Raw genomic sequence first — 27,934 nt, forward strand, 5'->3', positions numbered from 1 at the left:
TTTCTTTAAAATTCCACAGTGCTGGGACTGAGTACCGTCCACTTGGGTTGTACTCATTCAGCTCCTCCAGTGCTGTCTTCACTGCCTCCAACACTTGTTTTGTGGTGTTGAAACAAGTTTTATCTCTTGAGTTTTTCAAACGACATGTGTTGCGTTTCTATTTGAAGAAACTATACAAATAATAGTTGAAAAGTTCCAAATATAAAGCATTTTCATGATCTAACAAATTAGTTGTAAAAGCAAACATCAAACACTAGTGGTAGGAACAATTTGGTTTTGCGTTTACAATAAGCAAAGCAATATTTATTCGAAATAGTAACACGATTATAAACTCAATGAAAAGAACAAACGCGTGTAACGTGCAAAGAAGATTGTTTTTTCTGTAGACTGGTGTTGCAAAAAAAAAAGAAGACTATATGACGCTAGTTCTATATCTCTCTTTTGCTAAATGCAACATCAGAATTGGCTTTTCGAGTGTAACGATACCCAGAACAGAAATAACTGAAAAATCAATCAATAACAACTAAACTTTAGTAAATAACCATAGAATGAGAGTAGAAAAGTAATATCAAGTACATAGCAACGCCCAAGTTTAGTGCAAAAATGAAATTATTCAGAGGAACTAAGCACCAAGGAATCAAACACTTGCTTTGTTTCCTATCAAGTGATGAAGAAACAAACCAGCTGCAACACTCACGTTCAAACTCTCCACAGCTAAGAAAGATCTGAATCCTTCTACTTCCCCATCTTCAGACTCTGTACTAGCTGCAACATCGCTAGCCATATTCCCACTAATCCGAACTAAATCAGTGCATGATCTCTCCACCAACGGCCTTAAACCAGTTCCTTCGTTCCCCAACACAAGAATCGTCGGCCTACCGGGTGAAACCTCGTTCAAAGCAACAGCCTTGTGAGAAACCGAACCACCAACCACACGCCAACCGTTCTCAGCGGAAGCTTCCAGGAACTGCATCATGTTCTTGCAGTATCTAAGCTCCATCACTTCCAGCGATCCAGCGCTTGCTTTACTCACCACCGCACTCAACGGAGCTGAGTTTTTAGCGCATACCACAACACCAGTGGCTCCGAAGAAGTAAGCAGACCTTATGATGGCACCTAAGTTCTGCGGATCAGTGACCTCATCTAACGCCACCCAAAGAGAGTACTTCTCTTCTTCCTCCGAAGAAACCTTATCTAGCTCTTTCACTTTCACCAGCTCCAACGGTGAAGCATCCAGCACCAACCCTTGATGAGGCCTGTTATCAGCAACCATGTTGAGATCATGCTTGGAAGTTTCTTTAATATCTAACCCAAGCTTCTCAGAGAGCTTCAAGACTCTCTCAAAACCTTTCTTGTCTTTCTTCTTCTTGTTGTTACTGCTCAAATCCAAACCTTCTTGAACGTACAGAGCGTACAGCTCTCGTCTCCCGGCGGATAGTGCAGCTAAGACCGGACTCACTCCGTAAACCACTTCACCAACCATCCTAGGCACGCTTGACTCGGTCGCCTCTTGCCACGTCCTCCTTCCCCAGCTCTCTTGCCTGTTCCAGTTTTGATACGCTGCGTTGCCACCGCGCCCTTCATCTCTTCTTACATCATACCTATTGAACCTATTTCTGATCTCAGGCCACCTAGCATCGTTTGGCTCTTCTTCAATCTGCTCGGTTTCACCTCCTTCATCATCTTCTTGAGCATAACTCACTGTTTCATCTTGTTTCTCCCAAGAAGAACGGTTAGCTCTAGGCACCTGCTCTTTAACCGGTTTGTCATTAGCAACCCAAATAGAGTTTCCAGTAGCTTTCTCGCTTTCTCCTCCTTCTCTATCATCTCTTCTACCACGACGCTTTCTTGTTTCACCACCAAATCTACTTCTCCTATCAGAAGAAACAGAACCGTTTCCATCTCGTTTCTTCTCCCAAGATGAAGATGATCCATTACCTCTCCTCTCTTCCACTGGCTTCACCCAAATGGAATCTCCACGGCCGTTTCCGTCACTTCTCTGTTCTCGGTAAGCTTTTGAAACTAATCCAGATCTTCCTCTATTACCACCACTACTTCGTTTGCCAAATCTCTGTGAATCGAAGCTAGAATAGTCTCTAACGCTTTCAAGCTTCCCTAACATTCCAATCTCTATAGATTTGAGGCGAGAGCTAACTAAAAGACTACCTCGGCTAAACCCAGTCGAGACATGTGCAAAGGCGCTTCCTTTGAGGTGGAAACAGCTTTTAGTAGCTTTGGTTTGTTGTAAGGAAACCCTAATCGCCATTGGAAAGCCTTGGGTTCTTGTCAAGTTACAATACATTTTTTTCCGGGTTAAACAGGAGAGAAAGACAAACTCTTTTCGCTCTCAGAAAGTAGCGGTTAACAACGGTGAAACTCCCATTTGATAATGAACGAACCAGTGTTGTTACGTTCAGATTGCTAGGGTTTAAGGCAAAAAGACCAGAGGAAGGGGGAAGAAGATAAGAGAAGCGCAGCTGCGTAACAGAGAAACGGCACCGTTCTGCTAAAACTTACACCTTGCCCAAAAACTCCTCGAACACTTTTAAAATTACATTTCCTACCACTGACTGCCATACTCACAGTCACAGTCGCAGGCTACGGGTTTGGTTCGAACGATTGAATAGTTCGGTTCGGTTTCTTCGGTTTTCAATTTTCAGTTAGTTAGACTAACACAAAGTTGTGCCGAAATTGAGCTGAACAAAATTTGGTTCAGTTTATTGCGACATTTAATCAGCTCTTCTAATGGAATGTATACCAAAATTAACCAAAGTTTTTGGTTTTTGTTCAATATCAGTTAATTTTTAGTGTTTTTAATTTAATTACGGTTAGTTTTTTTTATATCGGTTCAAAATTTGGTTAGTTTGGTTAGCATAGTTCAGCTATAAACTTTTCCTTCAAATGAAAAAAGTAACTAACAACCGATTTATTATCATTTTCTAATCTACCGAATTGAACCAAATTTGAATCGGAAACCAGAAAATTACAGTTTGGTTAGGCTGGTTCGGGTCAAAATCCAAATCCTAGTCACATTAATGAATTTTTGACTGTATGAGAATCATGAGTGTTGTTACAAAAGTATGTATGAATGTTGAAAACAAGATCATCGGATTGTCAATACTGCTCTTTGTTCAATAGAAGATCAGATCTTTTCAAAGCAACTGATGAATAATGATCATTTTTATATATAGAACTCAGAAATATATAGTTCTACAACATTTTGGCTGATTCTTGAAATTTGTGCCATACCCTGGACACGAAACCAACCAGGGTTTATTACTGTTCTTCTCGTACTTTGATAACAAAAATAAAATAAAAACTTTCCTCAAAAGGAAGGGCTTACCTTTTTTTGCTCTTTTATTTGTTTAAACCCTAAAGGCAAACAAAGAGTCCATTGAAAGTCCAAAGTCCAAACCTTCTTTAACTTAACTTGTTTCAGAGACGTCATCGAGGTACTGAGAGTGCGAAGCAGCAAGTAGCGCAGCTCCTACGCCAGATCCATCATTCGAATGAATCACCTCCACGCTCCCTGATGCTTCATCTCCAAGCAACTCTTTCAATGAACTCTCCATACACTCGCTGAACTGAGTGTAGTGCTCGAAGAGTCCACCGTCCATGGCTATCACAGATTTCTGTGTTTCTCCATCTTTCGGTGTGTCTCTTCCTAGCTTCTTGAGGATTCCGTAGATCCCTGCAGCTGATAGACGAGCTCCGCGGCTAGCTATGATGTCACACAGACTGACCACAACTTTTCTCATCTTCAGAGAAGTGGTAGGGACCTGAGAGATCACCAAAGAACATTCATTGAGACTTCATTATATACCTTAAGTGTGAATCGTTATGCATATAGGAGGAGATGCTAACCTCCAATATGTCCTTTAACTTGCTTCCAACAACCTTCAAATCCGGAGAAGTGTCGCTGTGCATAGCAGACATGTCTGGTGTCCTGCATATATACCATAAACTGATTATTATAGCTCTTATTTGAAGCAAGTAGGGCTGGGGTTATTACCCGAACCAAACTTGCCTGAACCACAACCCGAAAGTTTTCTGTTAGTTTGGTTCGGTTCAGTTCGCAACTAAAGAAAATTGGTTTTCGGTTTGGTAATCGGTTAGTTCAGCAATTAAAGAAAAATATTTCCAAACAGTACAATCTTAACCAAAATCTAAACCGAAGTAACCCAACTAACCATAATAACCAAAATTAACAAAAAAATCGAATTTTATTCAATTTAAACCGAAAATTTACCAAACTCAACGCAAAACAAAAAACTTAGGTGAAATTTTTTGAAACCCAACTAACCAAAAACTGAACCAAACTTTGTTCGGTTCACTTTGGTGAGATTTTGACCGATCCCAACTAACCAAAATTCGAACTAACCGAAGAAACCGAACCCGCAGGCCTAGAAGCAAGTAAACTATGTAAAAGAAGTTTTCAAACCTTATGATGAATGGTATTCTCAGCTTAGGTGGGACAGAGTCACCAAAGAAAGCAGCCTCGTCAGCCATTTTCAGAAGTACTCTACGCAAGATCTCTCCCAAATACATACCCGAAATGATTTTCTCAAGAATCTGTGAAAAAAGCCAAATAAGAATCTTAGTGAGCTATAACCGAAGAACTTGAAAAAACCAGCAGAGTGTTTCATACCTGTTCACCAGGATTCAGACTATCGAAATCCAGCAAGTGGTCGTACTCCGTCAATGGAAGATGTGATGACCTGAAGTTTCCCCACTCCATGTTGATCACCTACATTGCAGTACATACTAAGCTTCAAGTAGTTCAAAGCTCAATGGAAGTTGTTATAAAAAAGCACAAACCATTTCTCCAGATTTGGGAAGTAAGCCGTGCCATTTGGGAATGGCATGTGCACGTTCCACATAAGCTGCGTTTGTGCCAGTGCCTAAGATAACAGCGGCAACCACATCAGGGTTATAGTATCTACCACCAGCAAGTGTTCCAACGGTATCATTAACCTGCAATAAGTTTACAAAGAGATTATTAAGACATAAGTTGGGCGAAAGAAAAAAAAAAAAAAAAAAAGAGAAGAGGAACACTTACAAGGGCTGTGACATTCATGTCAAGCCCAACTCTTTCCATAGCTTTAACAAGCTCACCAACCACATCTTGTCCCACCTACACCATCCCCATCAACAGACAGAAACAGAGTTCAGAAAGAGGACTATCTTATGTAATAAAATTGGAATAAAATGAAAAAGGTAATCAAGCTCAACTGTATCTTCGATGGAGAAGCCTTTGGTCCACTTGATGAGAGTGCCAGAAGACAAAGAAGTCTGCTTAACCGGAAACGAGAAAGTGAAACCTAGCTCCCTTTGTCTACCCTCTGGGAGATGAAAGTCCTCTCCTTCTGTAGCCACGAAATTTGCAAGCGCCTCAGCGATAAAATTGAACAGTTCCTGGGTCCAAAGAATATAATCAACACACAAAGACAGAGATCAACCAAAGAGTAAACAGGTAAGGGAACTGACATCTGAACCGCTGGTCATCAAATGAGGAGGAATAGAGACTTCTTTGGCTTCTTGTTTGACAACACGGCCTTCTTTGCCACCAAGAAGCACACGCATCACACGGAAGTTCGTTCCTCCTAGGTCCAGCGCATAGAAGAAACCATGTTCTTCCCTGTAAAGATTAGATTCATTTACATCAGAACCTTAAAAACATATACTCATGAAGATTCACCCTACGTTGATGACTGAGACTATCTCTCGTAAATTGAGAAAGAAGCACAAACAGCCAAAAATATAAAAGAAAACTCTTTAAAATCCATGAAAAGGGAGAAAAATCAAGGAACAGAGAGACATCAAAAATCAAGGACAAGCATTAATCGATACGTTTTACAAAATATTTTATCTAAAAACTATATTAAGAATCAAGGATTAATGAGTTTAAGCTAGAGTGTCATGATTATACACAAACGTCAGGTTCAAAGAGAATATGATTCAAAAAGCAACGGATCTTGATTCCATCTGAATCACACCAGTTTCATGCATTAAAGTCGATAACTTTCAATCGCAATCAATCAAAAACCACAGAGACCTGATCCAAAGGATTCATCATAAAGCATGAAACTTTATCCAAAATAATTATCTAAATCTGACCAAACAAATAAAAAAAAAAACTCCACAAAAATCGCAAATTTTATCTTTAAATTAATTACCCAGAAGGAAGATTATCGACGTAGCTGATAAGCATCTTAAGCTTGCTTCCACCTTCGGAAGCGAGACCCGCGTGCATCTCAACCGTCATCGCATCAGCCACTTGTCTCAGTTTCGCGATAGGCGTCGCGCAATCCTCCTCGAGAACCCTCAGGATCTCTATCACACGCGCCCATTTCCCGGAGCTCTGCATCCGCCGCCGCACGATGTACACAGACGCCGCGCAGACCGCCGCAGCGCACACGACCGTCGCACCAACAGCCACTTTACCCATAAGATTCGATCTCTAAGACAAAAAGGACAAAGGTTTTGGATCTATTATAGGATTGGGTTGGGGTGCGTGTGAATGGTATTGAGATTGGAGACCACGTAAGCAGGCTTGTGTTGTCTGTAAACTACGGAAAGAAAGATCACAGTTTTTGATTTTTTTTTTTTTATTAATTTATAAGGATTTTTGGAATTTTCTTGCCGGTTTTGTGTTTTAATTTTCGGAGCTGATGAGAAGATTGTAATGGATTTTTGAGGTGAATTACGTAAGTGACCCTGTCCGAGATTTGGTTTTGGTCTTTTCTTTGGCCGAATTTTATGGAGGAAGTTGAGTGACCGATAATTCGGAAAAACCTAATAACTAACAAACTATGATCTAATGTTTGTAGAAAATAAAAATCATCTGTTGTGTAAATATGCGTTTTATTTAATCTTATCCATACATAAATCATAGTTTTTTCAAGTTTTTATATATCTTTTGGACCATCAATTCGAAATTTTAATTAATACATTTTTAGCATTTGATTTTTAATCTATTTCATGTATTTATGTCATTAATTTTAAATGCATCAACAAAACCAGTTCGTGTAAACCCATTTCTAAGAACACGAGTTAACCAAAATCAATTGTCTTAACCAGAAATTAAACTGGATTTTATTTCTGACATTCTTTCATGATCATTATGTAATCAATACGTTCATGATAATGTGTTCCACCAAGATCAAACATGAAAAATTACTGCCACAAATAGCACATTTATAATACTATTTTTCATAACTATTTTACCATCACTTTTAGTGAATGGTAAAAAGTGATGGTAAAAAAAAATTTTCTTTAGGGTTAATTAATCTAAACTTAAAATTTAGAGTTAAGGGATGAAGTTGAGTGTACGTATAAGTAAAAGTGTACCTTCCTTATCTTGGACGATGAAAATGAAAAAGCTCCACTCTTCTTATTGAATCATTCACACACATACTTATGGCCCTATTTCCTGTTCAAAGCAACTCATAACATTTACATAAATACTTGTTGCAACTCATCTATGAACCTCACAAAGTTTTGATAAAACGTGAAAGAACAATAACATAGATGAATATATTTTTTTAAGTCAAAAATAAACTATTGATTTAAAATGATTTATGGGTTATTAGTTGAGTTATAAATATTTGGTATCTAACTAATAAAAATGACAAAATGTGGAATGATTAATAAATTTTTAAAATTATGTTAAGGTGCAAAATTGTAAGAAAGACTCTTGATGAGATACATTGGAGTATATATTAGCAACAATGAAAAGTTTACCTGTAAACTCTAATTGTTTTTGAAGCTCTTCACCAATAACATAATTTTTCACCTGAAGGAAAATAGTAGAGAAGGGAACATTCAATGATTTATCAATAAGTGAGACTTATATTACCTGAACTTCAGCAATCCTTTGCAATTGAGATTCTCAACCTGTCTGATAATCGAAGGACTGCAACTAAAGCATTAAACTTCAACGAAACAAAGTACCACGTCAAGGACTCAAAACAGCAGAATGAAGATGACTTGTATTTCCCATCATCTTAACTAAATCTGTTGGAAGAAAGTAACTTGTTTAGCAGCCTTGACAAATCAACACTGAGCTGCTTAGGTTTCTCGGAAAAGCAGCGGTAGGATCAGCGGTAGCCGTAGTTGTAGGAGCAGAAAATGGTGGATCAGGTAGTTAGGTGAAATCTGAACCAGAGGAGCATCTCTTTGGAGTGTACCGAACGCTTTGAAAGTGATTGCAGCTATCAAATTCACTGGTTCTTGCAACTGTGGTATTATATCTACAAAGCCCTTTCAATCAACCGGAGCTCACCGTAGCTCCACCAGCACCAATTACGTTTCTAATCACAACCAATCCTGCCGACTTCCCCTTAAAAGATTTCCACTTCACCAGCTTCTCCAGTCTATGGAAAAGCACCTGCCTTAACGAGCTGGATCCGGATGAAAAGCATTTCCAACAATGGCTTCATGAATGCAGAAGCAAAAGAAGGCTTCATTGTTTGCCAAGAGATCTCCAACACAGTTGTGAAGAACCGTCGGGTCTACAGCTCCCACTGATTAGGAAGCTCAAGATTGAGAAGAGCAGAATGATGAATTTCACGGGGGGGGGGGGGGGGGGGGTTGCAATCAAAGATCTATTGTGTGAGGAGTGCAGAGCAATGATTAATGAGCGCGTTCAATACGACCCCACTACAAGAATAATAGAAAATAGCAAAGGACTAGCGACAATATTTCCGTAGCCATAACAATTAGTGATGAAAATTGCAACGGAAAGTGACAAAACAAAAAAAAAATGTTAAGGTTGTAGCTAATTTGTAGCGATCTATAACAATCTAGCTACAAATATGATCGATAGGAATTCTCTAGCTAAATAGCTACTAATTAGCGAGGAGTAAATTGTCACCAAAACTTTTATAGTTATCAACGCATGGCTATAAATATTTATGTATCTAATTGATATGTATGTGCCATATGTATGATATTTGAATTTATGATATATGTTTGAAACTAATAATGCTTGAATTAAGATAGTGTGAATTTGCGTTATATGTTTAAAACACTTCAATTTTTATGTTTGTGTTTGGTTGATATATACTTGAGTTACAGATATAGTATAGGGTTTATTAGGGATTGTGGTTTATGATTAAGGGTTAAAGATTTTATAGTTAAAAAGTTGTTAAAAATATAATAAATTATAATTTGCTAGAAATTTACATAAGATTAAGAAAAGTGTATAAATTTGTGATGTTAAAATGAAATATTGGGTTACTATTTTAGTTATGAATTATGGTATATGGTATAGATTTTAAGGATTGTGGTTTAGGATAAAGAGTATATAGGTAAAGAGTTGTTAAAAATATTAAAAATTGGTTGGTAATTTCTAATTGGTTAGAAATTTATATTAGACTATTAAAAATGTATAAGTTTGTTTATTGTAAAAACCTTTTTTTCATTAATTATTTTGCCTCCATTCATTCTCTCATAAGTATTTTTGGCTCCACTAAATGCCTTCATTTTTTCATTTCCCTCCTAAATATAATATCTAAAACAACTATTAAATAAATAAAAACTTTTGACATTTGATTGTTTTTAATCTAAAGGCTATAAATCATTATTTTGTGAATCCTCTACCTTCTTTCTCATTGGTCAATATATATATATAACCTTAAATTTGGATTGTATAAATGTTATAATCTAATAAATGCATTCAATTATCACAATAACTATTGAGTAAATAGATATAATTCTTAGGATATAAAAATAATACATTTTGAAATAGATTGAGCATAATTTATGTTTACAGAGATAATATCTATAAATTAAAAAAAAGTCCAAAATAAATTTGTCAAAATTAAAATATGAATGAGTTTTTTGGTGTGTTCGGGAATCAAATCTCTTTTGTACAAAATGTAGTTTAAGAAAAAAAATTAATTTCCAAAAATTGATTTCTGGTACCTAGAGAGATTATAGATCGGAGGTCTAGAACTTCAATGGTTTTAGATAAAAGAAGATCAAACTGATCTATATCTGTGTCCCTTTTAAGTTAGGGTGCATCTTCTCCTTATAATCAAAGTCACTCTGAACTTCACATAAGTAAGAGAAAGCAAATAGTTTGGTCCTCAGTTTTGTCCCTCATCCACTGAGTCCCCTTTTAGATACTGTGTAGTTTGTGTTAGTATAAAGTGTTAACCAACAGTACACCCTCTTTGAATTTCTACTTTCTTTAAGTCGCTTTTTTATACTATATCTATGCAAAATCCTTGTCCAAACCACTGGTGGTCGTAGTAGACATTCCATCAATATCGAATGGAACAAAAAAAATGAAATAGTTTTTTCAAATAACCAATTAATTAAACAGAACTATTTTGAAACACAAATCGCTGGATAGTTGCTAAAAAGAACATAAAATGCTGGAATTGGTTTTTTAAGTGGCTAACTAGACCGCAATACATGGACAACACATCTCGAAGAAGACTTCTACCCAGCCAAACAGATGACTTATATGTGTAATGTATTAGTCTAATCCTCTGAAAAAAAACACTAAATTCTAAGAAGAAAAAACAGCATAGTGGATGACACAAAAATAAACAACTTTTTTGAACTTTGCATTATTATTACAGAAAGCAAAAAATATAACCAGAAATATTATACTTTGTAAGCCAGCTATGTTATCAAAGAGAAAAAAAAAATAGGGACACCTACCAAATCTAACAAAAAAAACATGATGGAAATACAATTATGTAAACTGAAACTCAGAAAACCCTTTAACAAAAAAAGTAAACTGAAACTCAGAGTATTAAAACGTGTGGTTGAATCTAAAACATATGTATATAAATTTTTGTATGAAGAAGACCATATATTTTTGCAAATGTAGTTTTTATTACTTTTGTTTTGAAAATGTCAGCTTCGTTTTCAAAAGACAAGTGTTTTAATTTAGTTAACAAAAGAAAAGAAAATAGGGATATAATTTCTACATCTAATCTTACTGATAAAATCAAACGTTAGCAATCTTTCAAATCGTTTGAAACATGGATTCAAGACGTGAACGGAATGAACTTTCACAGCTCAAAAGAATTGGAGTGTTAACCATTTTTATATTAACATTATTAATTAATATTTGTGCTTACGCATTATATGTCGCTTGGAAATAAAACTAATAAAAGTGGTCCAGAACCAGTTAAGAAACAACGGTGATGGCATAAAGATGCCTCTTCTGACATCGACCGCTAGAAGTTGCCCTTTCCCTGTTACAACCTTTCTTTTCTTTTAAGGATCACAAATTTGCTTTATTTCTTCTCTTTTCACGTCTGATAAGAAAGGCCGGCCCAAGACTAAATCAATACAAAGCTGAGTATTTTCATGCTACTCAACATACTGATTATTCTTTATTAAGTTATGGCAATCGTTATAATAGGAGGTAGGAGGTGCGTAACTGAGTAGCTTATAATAAACTAGTATATCAGCTAATAAGATAAGCAAAAGAATAGGATAAGTATAATATCCAGTGTGTTCAAAAAAAAAAAAAGTATAATATCCAGTAAATAAACATGTGTGCATTTCAACTAACATGTGTGTAAATGTATAGAGTTTTTTTTTTGAGAAAGAAACTTTTAAATGTATAAAGTTTCCAATTGTTTTTTCTTATAACTTTAACTAAAGACGAAAGAATAAAGAGTCAGTCTCTCTCTGACACGCTTCCCAATGCAGTTTCGCTGAGTGCTTCCTGGCCGTGCTTCCGCCGTGCAACCATCGTCTTCAACCTCCGGAGATGCTCTTCTCTCTCCCCCCTTCCCTCCTGACCCTCCAGACCAAACTTCCTCTCTCTCCCTGCACCTTTTTCCGCCCCTAACCTCAACTCCACCTCCCTCCCATTCGGAAATTCGCAGATCCCATCTATCCAACTCCCCCATTGATATTGTTATGTCTCCAGCTCTTGGCTCACCCCCATCTGCAGCCATTTCTGGTACCACTACTCAGTTTGGTTCTCTTGCTGAGATTGATTCCCTACTTACTGTTCCTGCTACATGAAACTCTAATCCACTTTCATCATCTTCCCCAACTACTGGTTCTCAAACTCCACACCCAAACCTACACTGTTCCCTTGCTGAACCTAATTCCAATAACCTAAAGACAATCCAGCCTAATTTAAGCCCTCCCCTGCTATCAAACCATGCTTCAAGTAGCTATGCCCTCTCCAACCAACAGTCTCCTTCCCCTCCCATTAACACTTTCACTTCCAACTCTCAACCAAAAACTTCCATATCCCTGCCCCTCCATCTCATCAAACCACTTCCCACTAGCCCCTCTGCTTTTAAAACTCCTTCCTTTGCCCCTTCTTTAGCCAATAACCCCCTCCACGCCACTGCTGAAAGTCCTTCTGACAAGCCAACTAAACCCTCACTAAAAAGAACACGCTCCTCCCCTACCCTCTCCCCGCCAGCTCTACCAAAAATTTCCTACCAATCCTCTAAACACCCTCCCTCTGTCCCCTTCCCTGAAGTCAGTACTATCCAATATCTAAAAAACTCCCCCTACTCCCCCTTCCTTGCCCCCCCCCCCTCCACAAAAAACCTTTTTTTGCCACTACTTAATCTCGGCGACCCTCTCCAGTCTACTAGAGACCCCCCTTTTTCTTCCTAATGAGTGCAAAACTCTTTTTTTGGAACCTCCGTGGTCTAAATGACCCGGCTAAATATCAGATTTTCTCGGATTGGCTTTATAGTCATAGACCCATTTTTGATGTCCTTTTGGAAACACATATTAAGGAACTATCTCTGCCCCGCTTGATGTCAACCCTTTGTAAAGACTGGCATTATCTATCTAATCACCAATCAGATGAAGATGGGAGAATTGTGGTTATTTGGAAGGATCCAGCTAAAGTCAAAGTGATCTCTCAATCAAGGCAAATGATCACTTGCGAACTAGAGCTGCCTAATTGTGCTCCTATCATCTACACTGCCATCTATGCGTCCAATCTTAGCGAAGAAAGAAATGACATGTGGGTAGAGCTATTGGACCAGCACTGTGCGCTTGCACTTGACTCAAGGCCGTGGATGATAGGAGGTGATTTTGATCAGATTCTCTACCACCATGAACACTCGGCCTTCTCCCACAGTAGACATTCTCCACAAATGTTTCAATTTCGAGACTGCCTTCTCCAAATGGGTGTCTTCGATCTTCGGTATTATGGACCTGTTCATACATGGACTAACAAATGTGATGCTGCTCCGGTTGCAAAGAAACTAGATAGATGCTTGATCAATAGTGATTGCCTCACCAGGTTTCCCAACGCCACTGCCACTTTCCTCCCCCCAGCCCCTTCCGACCATTCGCCTTGCCTTATCGATCTCGCATTCCATCTCCCTAAAGCTGGTACCCAACCCTTCCGTTTCCTAAACTACCTTACCAAACACCCGAGCTTTCTTGAGGTTGTTACAGATGCTTGGTTGCTCGCCGGAAGTGTGTCTACCAACCTAGCGTCGCTGTGTTGGAAGTTGAAAGCCATAAAAAGGAGTCTCAAAATTCTTAATAAAGAAAATTTCTCAAAAATTCAAGAAAGAGTTACTGAATCTTACCGTTTGTTACAAATTGTGCAGGTACAAGCACTGACAGACCCTACTCCCCTTACTTTTGCAGAAGAACACGAGCTGAACCTGAAATGGAAATTTCTTAGACAAATTGAGGAATGTTTCTTCTTGCAGAAGTCTAGGATAAACTGGCTGAGAGAGGGGGATTTGAACACTACCTATTTTCACCGTGTTTGTCAAGTAAGAGCGAGCTTCAATGCAATCCGTTCGTTCCTCCTCTTGACTGGTGCTACCATTACTGATCCGTTGGAGATGAGTGCACATGCGATTTCTCACTTCCAATCTGTTCTCGGTCCTGATCGGCTTCCAGAGCTTTGGCTCTCTTCTTCTGACTGGTTCTGTAGTCTCACGGCCTTCAGTTGTAGCCAACAACAGATGTCCTCCATTCTCCTGATGCCTACTGCAGATGAAATCACTAAGCTTATGTTCTCCCTTAACCCAAACAAAGCATCGGGGCCTGATGGACTAACTTCTGATTTTTTTAAAGCCTCCTGGTCACTGCTCGGTATTGAATGTATCAACTCGATACAGGAGTTCTTCAACTCAGGGTTCCTGCCAAAAACAACAAACTCAACCATTCTTTCTCTGGTACCCAAATTTACGGGAGCATCAAAGATTACAGACTACAGGCCTATCGCATGCTTGAACACACTCTACAAAGTTATTTCACGGCTGCTAGTAAGACGTCTAAAGCCTATTCTACATCAGCTGATCTTGCCAAACCAAACAGCTTTTGTGGAGGGAAGACTACTGGTGGAAAATACAGTGCTTGCTAGTGAACTTGTAAATGGCTATCATAAGAACAGAGGAAGCAAGAAGATTACCATCAAGGTTGACATAGCTAAAGCATTTGATACGCTCTCATGGGATTTCCTCTTTGCTGCTCTGGACAGTCTACATCTCCCTGCTCCTTTTATCCGGCTGTTGAAATCTTGCATCTGCACGCCAACATTCATGGTGGGTTACAATGGTACGGTGAGTGGCTTCTTCAAGGGAAACAGAGGACTTAGGCAAGGAGATCCTTTCTCTCCTTACCTTTTTGTCATAGCTATGAATTACTTGTCCCTCATGTTGGATAAAGAAGCAAGGTCTGGAAATATACCGTATCATCACCAGTGTCACAAGACGAAGTTGACTCATCTCTCCTTTGCGGACGACCTTCTGATCTTCATTGATGGGTCTTTGGAGTCAGTACAGAGAGTTCTTCGGATCCTGCACGAGTTTGAAAAGCGGCCAGGACTCGCGGTGAGTCTACAAAAATCTAGTTTCTTCGCATCAGGAATCACGGAGCAAGAAATTGCGGTCATACAAGCCTCTACGGGAATGCCATGTGGGAGCTTACCTATGCGTTATCTCGGGGTTCCATTGTGTACAAAGAAACTTAACCTGCAGAACTGTGAGCCTCTACTACAGCAGATCAAGCAACGCCTCTCCTCTTGGTCCGCTAAAGCTCTATCGTTTGCAGGGCGTCTGCTACTGATAAAGACCGTGATCTCTGGAGTCTCTACTTTCTGGTGCTCCAGTTTCATCCTGCCAAAAGCGTGCATAAACAGAATCAACTCCCTCTGTAGTCAATTTTTGTGGAACGGTAGTATTGAAGGCCACCATACAGCTAGAGTAAGTTGGGAGACAGTGACGCTTACCAAAGAACAGGGAGGGCTCGGGGTAAAAGACCTTCATAGCTGGAATCTCGCGTGTATACTGAAGCTAATCTGGATGCTCTTCTTTCGTCCGAACTCTGTCTGGGTCTGCTGGTTCAAAGAGGTCATCTTAAGAGGAGATATATCTAACTACTGGACGGTAAATAAAAGCTCCACTCACTCTTGGTTGGTTAACAAGATGATCAAGGCCCGTGAGCTTATCTATCCGCTGCTTAAACGCCGGATTGGGAATGGTGAAACCACACGGTTTTGGTTTGATAACTGGATGCCTTTGGGAAGTCTCTACTCCTTCTTAAATGCCAGCAGCTCTCGCCTTGGTATCCCGCGCTTAGCAACGGTTGCATCTCTCTGTAATGCTGGGCAATGGTGTCTTCGGCCTGCAAGAAGTGAAAATCAACTAGCGCTTCAGGTACACTTGACTACGGTGGTCTTATCAGAGGAAGAGGACTACTATGAATGGGAGATAGATGGCATGCTGAGACACAGATACAACACTGGAGAAATATACTCCTACCTAAAAGGTCATCAGCAGCTTGTCCCTTGGGCCAAGATCGTCTGGTTCTCTTATGGGATTCCCCGACATAGTTTCCTCACTTGGTGGTCCTCTTGGACCGATGTCCTACAAGAGACAGATTAAATAGTTGGGGTCTAAACGTTGATCCACTTTGCTTGCTCTGTAATACTGATCATGAGAGTAGAAATCACCTTTTCTTTGAGTGTAGTTACAGTGCGATCGTTTGGAGGCAGATAGCAAATCGGTGTGATCTTCAGCATCTCACATCCTGGGATGCCATTGTTCTCCAGCTCCAATCCTTGCGATCGAATCGGGACTCTATGCAACTCACGCAACTAGCAACGCAGGCCTCTATCTACTGGCTCTGGTCGGAACAAAATTCAAGACTCCATAATCGCAACTTCAAGTCGCCAGAGGTTATAGTCTCCCCCATAGATAAGCAGATTCGAAATCAGCTTCAAAGCTTCCGCCACTCTAGGGCATCGTCGGTGATGACCCAACTCTGGTTTCTCCGAACTTGATCTCATTCGGAGTAAGGAACACGTCTCGATCCTCTCCTCTTGCTACTCACCGTTTCAACTTCATCTTCTATTCCTTGGGCTTTGACAAATTTATTGGGCTTCAGTTCTACTAATATGTGTTTTTATTAATGGGTTTAACTTTGGGATTTATCCCATAAGACACTTAAGCCTAGGGCTTGTATGTTTTTTTTTTCCTTTTGCAATTTAATTAAGAAAGCCAGCTTACAAAAAAAAAATTGTTTTTTCTTATATATGCAAGTATGGTCATGGTGTACGGGTTACCGAGTTCTTTTTTCCTGTCGGGCTGTCTTGTTTGCAAGAGTGTATGATCAGTCGCATGCAATTTGGGCATATACTCTACTTCTTGAGAAAAGTTAAGCTAAACTTGTTTAGGCTAAATTTATGTACTATGGTCGATAGACAATTAGGAAACTTGTGTTTGACAAAGTAATTATATATTTTTATTAAACATCTAACCTCCTGATATATGCTACATGATCGATATCTATATTAATAAAGTTGTCATGTCTTTCTCCACAGGCCACCACGTACGTTAGTAGGAAAGGATTGACGTTTTTGGACACGCGTCACTTTTTAATCACTTTTCCTCCACTGTTTAGTTTACAAAATGAATGATTTGGACTTCTGATATTTTATTGGGCTTTAAGACAAATTTTTTATTGTTTTTCCTCTGACCTAGAGCTTTCCGTCGGAGCTGTGTTTCTGTAATCCTACCCTTTTCTCTTCACCATCTTCCACGACGTAACGGTCCGTATTAATTTCAATCAACAAGGAATCCCACTACTTTCTCTTCAATGTATTTTAGATTAAACCTTTTGCAACCCCATTCCATGTATATATAGACCCTCTGAGAGGTTGATGCAAATCCCTAATTTCTAACCAATTCATCGCTTACGTTATTTCTCTAACAAATTGTCTGATCCAAACTTTTTTTACAGAGTTGAGGCTGTTGTACAGAGATTGTCTTGAAAATAATGCTCCGTCTCTGGGAGGCCAGTAATGTTAAGAAAGTCGGTGAGCTGATAGGCGTTGATATGGTGCTCATTGATTGGAAGGTATGTTGATTATCAGTTTCTCTGCTTTCATTTATCAACTTTTCAATTTGATATTATCTTGTTTCACTTCTCCTCATCTGTCTTCGCTAATCCAGACATCAATCAATCTTCACCGGCTCAACATATCTTGAAAGGAGGGTTGTATGAGCTAAGTGTGTTTGGTGCTACAAGAAGCAACCCAAATTTTGATTTGGTGACACCCCTGTTTCTATTAGGTTCACAGATCAAACAATGTTCGTTGAGTTATTAAAATCAATCCACCCCATCCCGAGGAGAGCTTTCTGTTTCGAAATTACAACCAACTCATACTCTTAGCTACCACGATCACAGTTTTTCGAGGTATGTTTTCATTTGGCCGCCTTCGTACAACTCTATATAATCATTGTAAACACAACACAAAACTACCATGATGAGAGTAGTGCTAACATCGTAAAAGGAATAATAGATAATATATTTAATAAAATTAGTATTTAGGTCATAGATGTTCTTTTACGCCATGTTGTTCTAAATGTGAACAAAAGCTCTAGGGAGATATGTTTCTTTCACATGCATTGTATGTGATAATACCAGTGTTGTGGGTGTTCTCAGGTGATGATCTAATAGCTATGCCATCCAATTATTGTATTCTACTTATGTGTTTAGTTTTCTAAATTTAAGGTGTCTCGGGTTTGAGGGTGCATGTGTCAATGCTCATGTGAACAACGAACTCCCACAGTTTATTGCTGATATTTTTGGCAAGACCTTCGTCTTCCAGCTCAAGTTAGGTGAGTTCAACTTCACTCTTAAACACCAAACCTTTACCATTTCATGTATCAATCCTTTCTGAACGCCATGATGCACCTCTCCCAGAATTTGTTATTGATGTTGGTACGTTATACTGTCTTAATATATCTTTTTTTCCCTAAATAATATATTCATGATCATTACTGCATTCTGAACAGGGTGGTGACCATAGTGCTGATGATGTTATGCCTGGAGAGAATCCAGTAGCATCCAAAGTCTGATGGTGACAATAAAACTGATGTTGAGCTACCAGATGGTGTGTCAGGAGAATTCAGGAGAGTACAAATGCCAACCATCAACCATCCTCATCTGTGGTACCAGGAGGCGGTCGTCTTGCACTAACTAAACCGGTTGATGGTCCAAATGATAATGGAAAGAAGAAGCCATGTTTAGCATAGCTCCACGTCCAAAAAAACACAAATCCCCACTAGATTTTGTTCTGTTGTTATGTCTCCATTTATTTTCTTATCAGTCGGATTTTTAATAAACCCAATGCAATGGTGGATGTTTTGATTTTTGACTATTAACACAAGGTTTTTACGGAACATGTCCTTTGATTTTCTTATCGCAAAATTTTCTAGCAACTTAATCTATTTTATATTAAACCCAATGTAATGGTTGAAGTTTTGACTATTAACTAAAGTTATTTACTAAACGTCTTCCTTTTATTTCAAATGAAATGGCTAAGGCATTTAAGCCTTAAACAAATCAATGACCTCCGAATGACAAATACTGTGAAGATGATAAGTTTGAAATAGTAAACCTATTCATCAAAAACTATTAAGACAAACGTGATCAATTAAATTATCATAATCTCAAAAACTAAGACAGTCCATACAAACAAAAATAGAAATACTCTAGGTGTAACTATTATTTTCAAATCACATTCTAACAGATAAGATGTAAGAAATATTTGTTGGAAGGTTTTATAGAAAACATATTGATTATGGGTGAATCAAAAATTCAGTTAGTTGTTCCACTGTTCTTAAAGATACAAAAGCTACAATAGTTTGCGACCCCAACAAGATTAACAAGAGATGCTAATATATATTGCTACTTATATAAGCAAATGATTAAGTTTGTTTATTTCATTTGGAATTCGTTTTTATTATTCTAATATCTTAGCTTATATGCAACAGCTTTTTTGGTCCTACCATTAGATTTTTTTTTTTGAAATGTTGTAAAATAACTTTTTCTTAATATTAATTTTTGTAATGGTCTTTATCTTTATATATGATAGAACACCTGAATAAGATATCCTGAAAAAATATTCAATTAGGATCAAATCAATGTTGGATCATGATTAAGAGTTCATTTATTGGATTCATAATCGAAGGCCAAAATATTTAACCAATGCATCTACAATGAAGCCCATCACAGATTGTCACATCTATGACATTGACAAAGCATGCGAAAATTGTTACTACTTAAAAAAGATGAACAAATTTAATATATTTATTCTTACAAGATGATCACGAAACAAAACATGCATTTACATGTTTTCTTTTTGGAACATCAACTTTGCTTTATATTTCAAAATTTAACTATATTTACATTGGTGCAACTATCAACTATATATTCTATATTTAATGAATCAATCAGTGAAAACTATTTACACTACTGTCACTAACCACTATCAATCAAAAAACAATTTTAAATTTATTAGAGAATAAAACATACGAACCCGGCGCGTAGCACCGAAATATCACTAGTAATAAATAAACATGGAGAACGTAAACATTGAATTATTTTCAATATTGCATGGTCATTAATGTTGTTAGTATTTCTACTTCCTAGGTAACTCGGTCGAGTTCTGGAGAGAACCAATTCTTGAAAGATCACATGTTCAACTTTTTAGAAGAAAAGAAAAAAAAGCAAACATGACCAACAGAGAAAATTAGCGACTTCTCTAGTTACCGTCGATTTCATTGTAAATTAACATTTGATTCAGCATGTTGACCAACATTATTTTGATCAATTTTGAGTTTATCTTGAATTTTGATAGTTTATATAGTTTATTTGAAATAAATGTTAGTTTAGGATGAAATTGGCATGGTAACAAAATTCAGGTAGATAAAAACACAACATAAATTGTTGATGTTGGAATTGATCATTTTTCAGTAAAATTGCAGATTGAAGTTACCTCAGAAATAGTAACAAATTCATTGCGATAAGAAGTTATTCATGTTTGGGCCAATCTAACTAAGCTTCTTTTTTGTGTGTGCACAAAGTAAGCTTATGTAGATGGGTTATTTATTGGGCTAGGCAACTATAATTGATACTAAAAACTATCTTGTTTGCGAGTCCAAATCCATGAATTTAAAATTTCTGAATAATGTAGAAATCTAATTTTAATTATATAGATAGATGTATGATGAAAATACAGTTTTAATTATTAACTAAAAACAAAAGGTTTTCTTTGGTCGTTACGAAACTACAAGAGTTATACTTATCAAGTCGATAAAAAAAAAAGAAATATATATGTATTTTACAAGAAAATATTATGAAAACCAATAAAACCTTTTTGAGGAGTTTGTAATAAAGACTTAATTTCAACGAAATTTCCGAGAAAAAAATCATTAGTAGTATTACAAAGTAATAAAGGATTAGGAAAACCAAATCATTGGAATTTTAATATAAATTTGCAAAAAGAAAACTTGAAACTTCGTTTCTTCTTCACTCGATTTGATCTCTCTCAATCAGGCAACCTTGGCATCGAAATCTCTCAGGTTTGTGTTTACGAATCGATTAAAACACCTCAAACCCTTACTTTTTTCTATAGTATAATCTTTGCCTAGACATGTTGGCATGTAATCTAATTAAAAGGTTTTCTGTAGAGTTCTCTCAAGTGTGTTTTTCGAGTTATTACTAATCAAAACATAAGCAATGTTTACTCGGCTATTCCGTAAACCAAAGAAGAAGGAGACTGATACTCTCCAAACACTAGAGAAGCTTAATGAGGTATATATGTCGGTTCTCTATTTTTGATTCTCTTGTGTGAGGAAGAAGATTCAATAGTCGTTTGTTTATTTCTTTCAATTCTTGTTTTGGTTTGATTTCTCAATGTTCTTCCTCAGACTCTTGACATGCTAGAGAAGAAGGAAAGTTTGCTTCTAAAGAGAGCTGCTCAAGAGGTTGAGAGAGCAAAGGAGTTCACCCGTGCCAAGAACAAACGAGGTAAAGACCCTAAAATCTCCTTGTGATTATTATTATGAGAATATTATCTGTGTAGAAAGAAGATTCAAGAATGTGTTTATAATCTTGCAGCGGCTATGCAATGTTTGAAAAGGAAGAGGGTCTATGAGCAACAAGTTGAACAGCTTGGAAATTACCAGCTCCGTATTCATGATCAAGTAACCCTTCTTCTTTTTTTAACTTATTAAATTTGTTACTACTATAAGGTATATTTTGAATGTGTTTTTCTTTTGTGGTAAATAGATGATTATGTTAGAAGGTTCTAAAGCAACAACAGAGACTGTAGATGCTTTGAGGAGTGGTGCCTCTGCGATGAAAGCTATGCAGAAAGCAACGTATGTGCTTATATACCTAGTTTATGATTGAAGTGTGGGCATGTTTTTTAAAACACATGTGTGTTTTGCAGAAACATTCACGATGTTGACAAGACCATGGATGAGATCAATGAGCAAACCGATAACATGCGACAGATCCAGGACGCTTTGTCTGCTCCATTTGGATCTGATTTCGATGAGGTTAACTTTCCCTTTATTCCCACGATCACATACTTTTATCAGATCTTCTCAGCATTGTCTGTATGGGAAAATTACAGGATGAATTGGAAGCAGAACTTGAAGAGCTTGAAAGCGCAGAGCTAGAAGAGGAACTTATTGAGCCGGTAATACGACCTGTTCAAAACCTTCCTGAAGGAAAGCAACCAGCTCGTCCTGCAACTCAGAAGAAACAGACCGCTTATGAAGATGAACTGGCTGCCTTACAAGCTGATATGGCCCTCTAAAAGGTCTTCAACTTTAAATGTTATAAACAAACTAGGGTTTTGTTTACTGCAGTGGAAGCTGGTCTTAATAGATGAGGTTTGTGTGTGCTTTATTTAAACACTGAGAGAAAGAAAGTTTTGTATGTATTATTCGGAAGCCAAGAATGTGTTTATTTAATAGATGAGGTTTTTCTGTGCTTTATTTAAGACTAGGTTAACACCCGCGCCTTGCGCGGGATGAACATTATATATAAAAATTATTTTATGTATTAAATATTTTTACATATTATGAAATAATAAATATATATTGAATAATTAAAAGTCAGTAACTATTAAATATATAATTAAATTGGTGTGAACATATAAATCAATTTTATTAATCCAATTTTTTTAATATTTGATAGGATATGTAATTAAATTTAAATGATACTAACATACATAGTATATTTTAGTATATTTTTAATATTAATGTCTATTAAATGATGATTTCTACTCATATAGTGTTTTTGATCATTTGTATCTTTTATAGCAAAAGATTTAAATTACTAACAACAAAATTTTTATTGTGAGATTAATAGTTTTAATAATTTATAATTTTAAAAAAATAAGTTGTCAATGTTCGTTCAAACTTTTACCAAAAAATTGTTCAAAGTAAATTTTGAAACTAAAAGATTTATGTATTTTATATGGTTTATAGTTTAATTTAAAACGATATATATATATATATATATATATATCAATATTAATAATTAATTAAATTATACTTTTTACTTATATAATTTTGTAATCATTTCAATGTGAAACTTTTAACAGTTTTAGTAATTTATAATCATTTTTCAAAATTCAAAATACAACATATATAGAAAAATCTAAATTTTTTATTATATGGTTATTGTGGTTGTTTAATTTATTTAATAGTTTAAAATTAAACAAATATGATAGAATATACACTAATTTTTATCAAATCTTTATTATTCAAAATCATTAATTGTCATATATATACTTTAACCACATTAGGCAATTCCGTAATTTTATTTAAGGAAATAATGAAATACATTAATAATGAATTTATTGTTAGTTTAATAAAAAACTTATTATATAATTAGATGGACCAACATATTTCTCTAATGATTCTAAGAATTATCCTAGTGATGACATGTGGCTACAAAAAGAAGTTGTAATGCTTCTCAAATAATATATAGGGGATATACTAGGATAAGACCTGCTCTTTGAACATGATAAATTTATTTTATAAATATTTTAAATACATAGTATTAACATTAATATTTTATATTCGATTGTTTTTATAGCATTAATAAACCAAAATCTAGGTTAAGATCCACGGTTTACGTGAAGTGAAATGGATGTAAAATTTATATATATAAAGTAGCGCTGTTCAATTTCGAATTCTGTTTGGTTTCGGTTTGGTATTTTGGTTGATAAAATTATAGACCATATTAAAATTATCTACTTTGGTTTGATATTGGATTATATAATTTCGGTTTTGGTTTATTATTTTTTATACCAAAAACTCAAACTATATTTATTTTTATAACATTTTGTCATTTTAATTTTGTATAAATAAAAATCGAATTTAATAGCGCAGCATGTATATTTTTAGTTTTTCATATAATATTTTTTTGAAAATACGGCAGCACTATATTTATCAAATCTCACGTATTTTTTAAACATAATTAGGCATGTTTGCCAATATTATACTACATTCTGGTTGATGCCTAGTTGGAAATATGATGATCTTGTCAATGTGCTAGAAATCCTCTATATAGTTTGGCTTATTTAGGTTAACATCGTTAACTTTTAAGAAATGTAATTACCATTAAATTCATTATCTTTTCAAATTATAAGAGAATGATTTGTGTAATTTTTTATTTGTAATGTAATATTGCAGTGCATAGCCTTGGTCTACAATATTATTGAAAATTTTTATATAACTTTAAGCTTCTAAAAAAAATTAACTACAATTCTTAAGAAATATTTTAAGCCACCAAAATTTCTAATCCAATCTTGTTGCGTTGCAGTAATTTACAGAACCATACATTTTAAAAATTTATGTGGTGCAGAAGTTTAAATTTATACTCTACATTATAAAGAATATATTATATAGGAATTCATAATTGACACGATTTAATAATTATAGAAAGTCACATTTACCTTATTTTAGAAATATAGAAAGTCCCACATACATTTTAGTACAATGTATATTTGACAATTGACATAAAATCACTAACTATATTTATTTCTTTCCAAAAATATTTGTACCTTACATAATTTGAGTTATTATGCCTTTGAAAGTTTCCAAAATCATTCTAACTACACAAACTCACATTAAAATTATTTTTTGCTAATAAGTTGTTTTGCTTTTCGAACACATACATTATATATATGATATAAATTTGTAATATTTATCATCAAACACGGTTAGTGAAAGTTTAACCGGTACTTGATATTAAAATAGTTCAGATTAGCTTATATATATGATATTTCTATTTAGATAAATTATTCACAAACATGAGTAAACCAAACCAAATTTAATTTGGGTTTGAATTCATGTCATCTTAGCTGTCTCTATTCAATATATTCAACAATTAATATAATCTTCAAGCTTATGCAAAATTGACCTTAGAAATTCTCCACGTTTATCTGTCTCCAACCATTGATAGATCATAAATCTTGTGAGTTATATAAATCGTTTTAGATATATTATTCTCAAACATAGTAAACAAAACAGAAATCAATTAATAATATCAAATAACATAAAAGGTTCTAAATAGACTTATTGTGAGTTATGTCCATACATGGTTGCACAATAGAGAGGTTCACAGTACTCAACAACATGTGCTTGTTGAGTCTTTTTTGTAAGTTTAAATTCGTAAGAACAGCCATTGTCATCTCTATTCTCTCATTCAAATATAAGTTTATAATGTTCAAACTTTTTTTTTTGTGTGGCAGAGATTAAACACTGTAATCTATCAAAAAAACTGTGTTGACGTGATAAAGTATAAGAAGGGGTGTTCTGATTATAAATGTATAGTATACCTATCTGCAAAATTGTGACTTTGATTGAACCAGAAAGTATGTGAGGTATGCTAAATATATGATGGTCCCTCTGTTCGGGTTCTGTTGTTGGTCTGTATATTGTGATAGTTGAACTTGAGTAATAACTGATACATAAGCTAATAATCCTAACTGAGTGATTAGGGATTATTGTCCCATTTGTTACAAACTTACAATGATTCAAATATTCTGTTGGTAGTAAAATATAAGGAATATGTATATGCTAATTTTATACGATATATATGTGACTGTTGTGTTTTATACGATCCTAACAGGATTACATATATATGCAACTGTTACGTAATGATTTTTAGGGGATATGCGACCAACATTATATTTATAAGCTATAGTTTATATTAGGTGCTCTAAAATTCTTCTAAATAACATTTAGAAGACCTACACAACTGTCACATAAGATAAGATTTTTTTTTAATTTTTACAAAATTAAGGTTATAACTACTTAAAAGATTATCAATTAATATATAGGGGATTCGTATCTAGTTTTTCTCTTGATTTACTTTCTGCAGTATATTATAGTGTCATTTTGCACAGACAGTTGAGTGGATGAGCCAAGAGAATATGGTACGCATACATATATGTAGAAGACTAACTAATGTGGAGTAAATTAGTATAAAAGAATTGTTTCGACATAAGCTTAAGCTGATGTTAGGATGGAAACTTCATTCTTTGTTCGAGGATTATGAGAGAGAGGCTTCAATCTTTCTTTTTCTTCATTTATGGATAGAAGTCTTGCCTTAAACTAAAAAAATCACCATAAATCTAATTTTAAAAATATAATACACGACCTTATGTAATAGGGGATAAGTATAATACATTATTTTCAACCAGCATACAAAATTTAAATCAGTATTATTTAATACTATATTTTATTATAGTTACTTTGTTGTATTATTCATATATAATAGAAAACTGCAATTTGCATAATAATGTTTCTCTTGCATTTAGGTTAAAACATGTATTTTGGAGTATGTTCCCTCCCACTAGAGAATATTAAAAGTACAATTTTGTAATCTTGGAAAACTAAATTTACATCAATTGACTTTTCTAAAACAATAGGTTTGTATACGACAAAAAGTATTAATGGATTCAAAACAAAACGTATAAGAAGGAAAAATAATCTATGATTTATGTATTGAATTTTAATTATAGTTCCGAATAATTATATTTTTCCTTTTTATAATAAGTATAGAATAAAAACTGAAAATAAAATATAATCACATTAATTAAATAAAAATGAAATCTTATTAATTAGAAAAGCATGAGTTTGCTAACAAAACTAACAAAAACAAAAACAAAATAAAATTTAGTACTACTTTCAGGTGACAATAAATTTAAATATTTTAAAAATGTATATTAAAATTTAACAAATTACTTACAAACAGAACTTCCTTGATGTAGCAGCACCAACAGTTTGTTCTCTTGGGTGGAGAAGCGTTCTCCACGGTAGGGACCTCCTAAAGGCTAACCTAGGAAAAGCTATAGGGAATGGCCAGACAACAAAGCTCTGGAAGGATACATGGATCTCACTAAACGACCAGATAAAACCTATAGGTCCAGTTCCTGAGGCAGCTTTGGATCTAAGGGTATCAGACATCCTAACATCAGACCTAAAATGGAACAAGAAAAGGATTAACGAGCTATTACCGGAGTATGCGATCCAAATCCAGGGGCTTCAGCCAAGCACAAAGGGAGCGGAGGACACCTTCATTTGGCAGCCTCTTGCAACAGGAGTCTACACAACACGCTCAGGTTATAATTCTGCAGCTGTTCAGAAGGAAGAAAGAGTCACTACCACAAATAATCTACAAGATTTTCACTGGATAAAGGATCTATGGGCGGAGGAATACTCACCAAAGCTGAAAGTGTTTATCTGGTCTATCATCCAAGGCGCGATCCCTCTGGGAGAAAACCTGCAATCAAGAGGCATGGGATCAGAAGCTTGCTGTCCAAGATGTAAGGAACCTGAAACACCGATGCATACCTTCTTCCTCTGTGAGTTTGCTAGGAAAGTTTGGGATAATGTCCCCCTAAAAGATACAGTTCACATAGCTGTAGGAGAGACTTTCAAAGCAGCCATAACTCGATTCCGCAAGGCTACATGTCTTCCACCGAGAGGAGTTACGACAAACATCATGCCTTGGGTATGCTGGTCAATTTGGAAGGATCGCAATTCACTGATTTTTGAAGAAAAATGTCTAGGGCCTAGCAAGGTTGCAGCAAAAGCTTTAGGCTTAGCCCGAGAATGGAAGAACGCTCAACAAGCACATCAGACAAGGGAACATGGGTTACCTCAAATGAGACAGAACCAGAGCACTCCCGCACAGAATCTAATTGAGTGCAGAACCGATGCAGCATGGAACAAGGAACAGCGAAGAGCGGGGCTGGCTTGGGTATTCAAAGGGGTCACGCTCCCATCACCAGATCGAGGATCTACCACACAAGACTTCGTCAACTCACCACTGATCGCGGAAGCTTTAGCGGTGAGATCGGGTCTTTGCATGGCGGCAACACTGGAGCTCCCAAAGCTCAAAGTTTGCTCCGACAATTCAACGCTCATAGCAGCAATCAACAACAAACATCAGATGAAAGAGATTGTGGGTATCGTCAGAGATATTCAAGAAATCTCTTCTGATTTTGTTTCTATCTCCTTTTTTCATATTCCCCGTAAGAACAACGAAGAGGCAGATCTATTGGCTAAACAGGCCCTTAGAAATGTTTCTGTGTAATTTCATCTCCCTAGTGGGCCGACATTGCCTTTTGGGCTTATTTTCA

General features: G+C 35.9%; 4 protein-coding genes across 12 annotated transcripts; 2 read left to right on the forward strand and 2 right to left on the reverse strand.

The window, feature by feature from the left end:
- Positions 1–498: 498 nt before the first annotated feature.
- On the reverse strand, positions 499–2,501 carry LOC103828272 (uncharacterized tRNA/rRNA methyltransferase MSMEG_6073/MSMEI_5913). 2 transcript variants are annotated; one of them, XM_033274697.1, is made up of 2 exons: positions 1,731–2,501; positions 499–1,697 (listed from the first exon to the last, which is right to left on the reverse strand). In XM_033274697.1, the coding sequence occupies exons 1-2, from the start codon at positions 2,300–2,302 to the stop codon at positions 638–640; spliced, it is 1,632 nt and encodes a 543-aa protein (XP_033130588.1). In that variant the 5' UTR covers positions 2,303–2,501; the 3' UTR covers positions 499–637. The 2 variants fall into 2 exon arrangements, with proteins under 2 accessions (XP_033130588.1, XP_009102131.1); XM_009103883.3 differs by having other exon boundaries at positions 499–2,497.
- Positions 2,502–3,162: 661 nt separating this feature from the next.
- Positions 3,163–6,448, reverse strand: LOC103828273 (hexokinase-1). Its single transcript, XM_009103884.3, has 9 exons — positions 6,177–6,448; positions 5,488–5,638; positions 5,233–5,415; positions 5,060–5,134; positions 4,819–4,974; positions 4,649–4,747; positions 4,442–4,572; positions 3,865–3,946; positions 3,163–3,779 (listed from the first exon to the last, which is right to left on the reverse strand). The coding sequence occupies exons 1-9, from the start codon at positions 6,446–6,448 to the stop codon at positions 3,426–3,428; spliced, it is 1,503 nt and encodes a 500-aa protein (XP_009102132.1). The 3' UTR covers positions 3,163–3,425.
- LOC103828275 (vacuolar protein sorting-associated protein 32 homolog 1) lies at positions 6,447–22,663 on the forward strand. 8 transcript variants are annotated; one of them, XM_009103885.2, is made up of 8 exons: positions 15,857–17,130; positions 17,215–17,331; positions 17,427–21,075; positions 21,192–21,291; positions 21,382–21,467; positions 21,553–21,644; positions 21,716–21,824; positions 21,902–22,663. In XM_009103885.2, exons 3-8 carry the CDS (start codon positions 21,001–21,003, stop codon positions 22,085–22,087), a joined length of 648 nt encoding a protein of 215 aa, XP_009102133.1. In that variant the 5' UTR covers positions 15,857–17,130; positions 17,215–17,331; positions 17,427–21,000; the 3' UTR covers positions 22,088–22,663. The 8 variants fall into 8 exon arrangements, 1 of the variants encoding a protein (XP_009102133.1); XR_625228.3 differs by lacking the exons at positions 21,192–21,291; positions 21,382–21,467; positions 21,553–21,644; positions 21,716–21,824; positions 21,902–22,663 and having other exon boundaries at positions 6,447–17,130; positions 17,427–17,670; positions 17,989–18,095; positions 18,273–20,608; XR_004449114.1 differs by lacking the exons at positions 21,192–21,291; positions 21,382–21,467; positions 21,553–21,644; positions 21,716–21,824; positions 21,902–22,663 and having other exon boundaries at positions 6,447–17,130; positions 17,427–18,198; positions 18,273–20,608.
- Positions 22,664–25,705: 3,042 nt separating this feature from the next.
- Positions 25,706–27,888, forward strand: LOC103828310. Its single transcript, XM_033275149.1, has 2 exons — positions 25,706–25,723; positions 26,545–27,888. Exons 1-2 carry the CDS (start codon positions 25,706–25,708, stop codon positions 27,886–27,888), a joined length of 1,362 nt encoding a protein of 453 aa, XP_033131040.1.
- Positions 27,889–27,934: the final 46 nt, after the last annotated feature.

The sequence above is a fragment of the Brassica rapa genome, chromosome A07 (genome assembly GCF_000309985.2).
Source record: "Brassica rapa cultivar Chiifu-401-42 chromosome A07, CAAS_Brap_v3.01, whole genome shotgun sequence".
NCBI classification, from domain to species: domain Eukaryota; kingdom Viridiplantae; phylum Streptophyta; class Magnoliopsida; order Brassicales; family Brassicaceae; genus Brassica; species Brassica rapa.

Excerpts from the sequence above, each read along its gene's own strand:
- LOC103828273 (XM_009103884.3), bottom strand. The coding sequence starts at position 6,448 with ATGGGTAAAGTGGCTGTTGGTGCGACGGTCGTGTGCGCTGCGGCGGTC. Across the intron at positions 5,639-6,176 it reads GTCGATAATCTTCCTTCTGG|GGAAGAACATGGTTTCTTCT; the intron begins GTAATTAATTTA and ends TAATCTTTACAG. Across the intron at positions 5,135-5,232 it reads GCTTCTCCATCGAAGATACA|GTGGGACAAGATGTGGTTGG; the intron begins GTTGAGCTTGAT and ends GGGATGGTGTAG.
- LOC103828272 (XM_009103883.3), bottom strand. The coding sequence starts at position 2,302 with ATGTATTGTAACTTGACAAGAACCCAAGGCTTTCCAATGGCGATTAGG.
- LOC103828275 (XM_009103885.2), top strand. The coding sequence starts at position 21,001 with ATGTTTACTCGGCTATTCCGTAAACCAAAGAAGAAGGAGACTGATACT. Across the intron at positions 21,468-21,552 it reads AGCTCCGTATTCATGATCAA|ATGATTATGTTAGAAGGTTC; the intron begins GTAACCCTTCTT and ends TGTGGTAAATAG. Across the intron at positions 21,825-21,901 it reads TTGGATCTGATTTCGATGAG|GATGAATTGGAAGCAGAACT; the intron begins GTTAACTTTCCC and ends GGAAAATTACAG.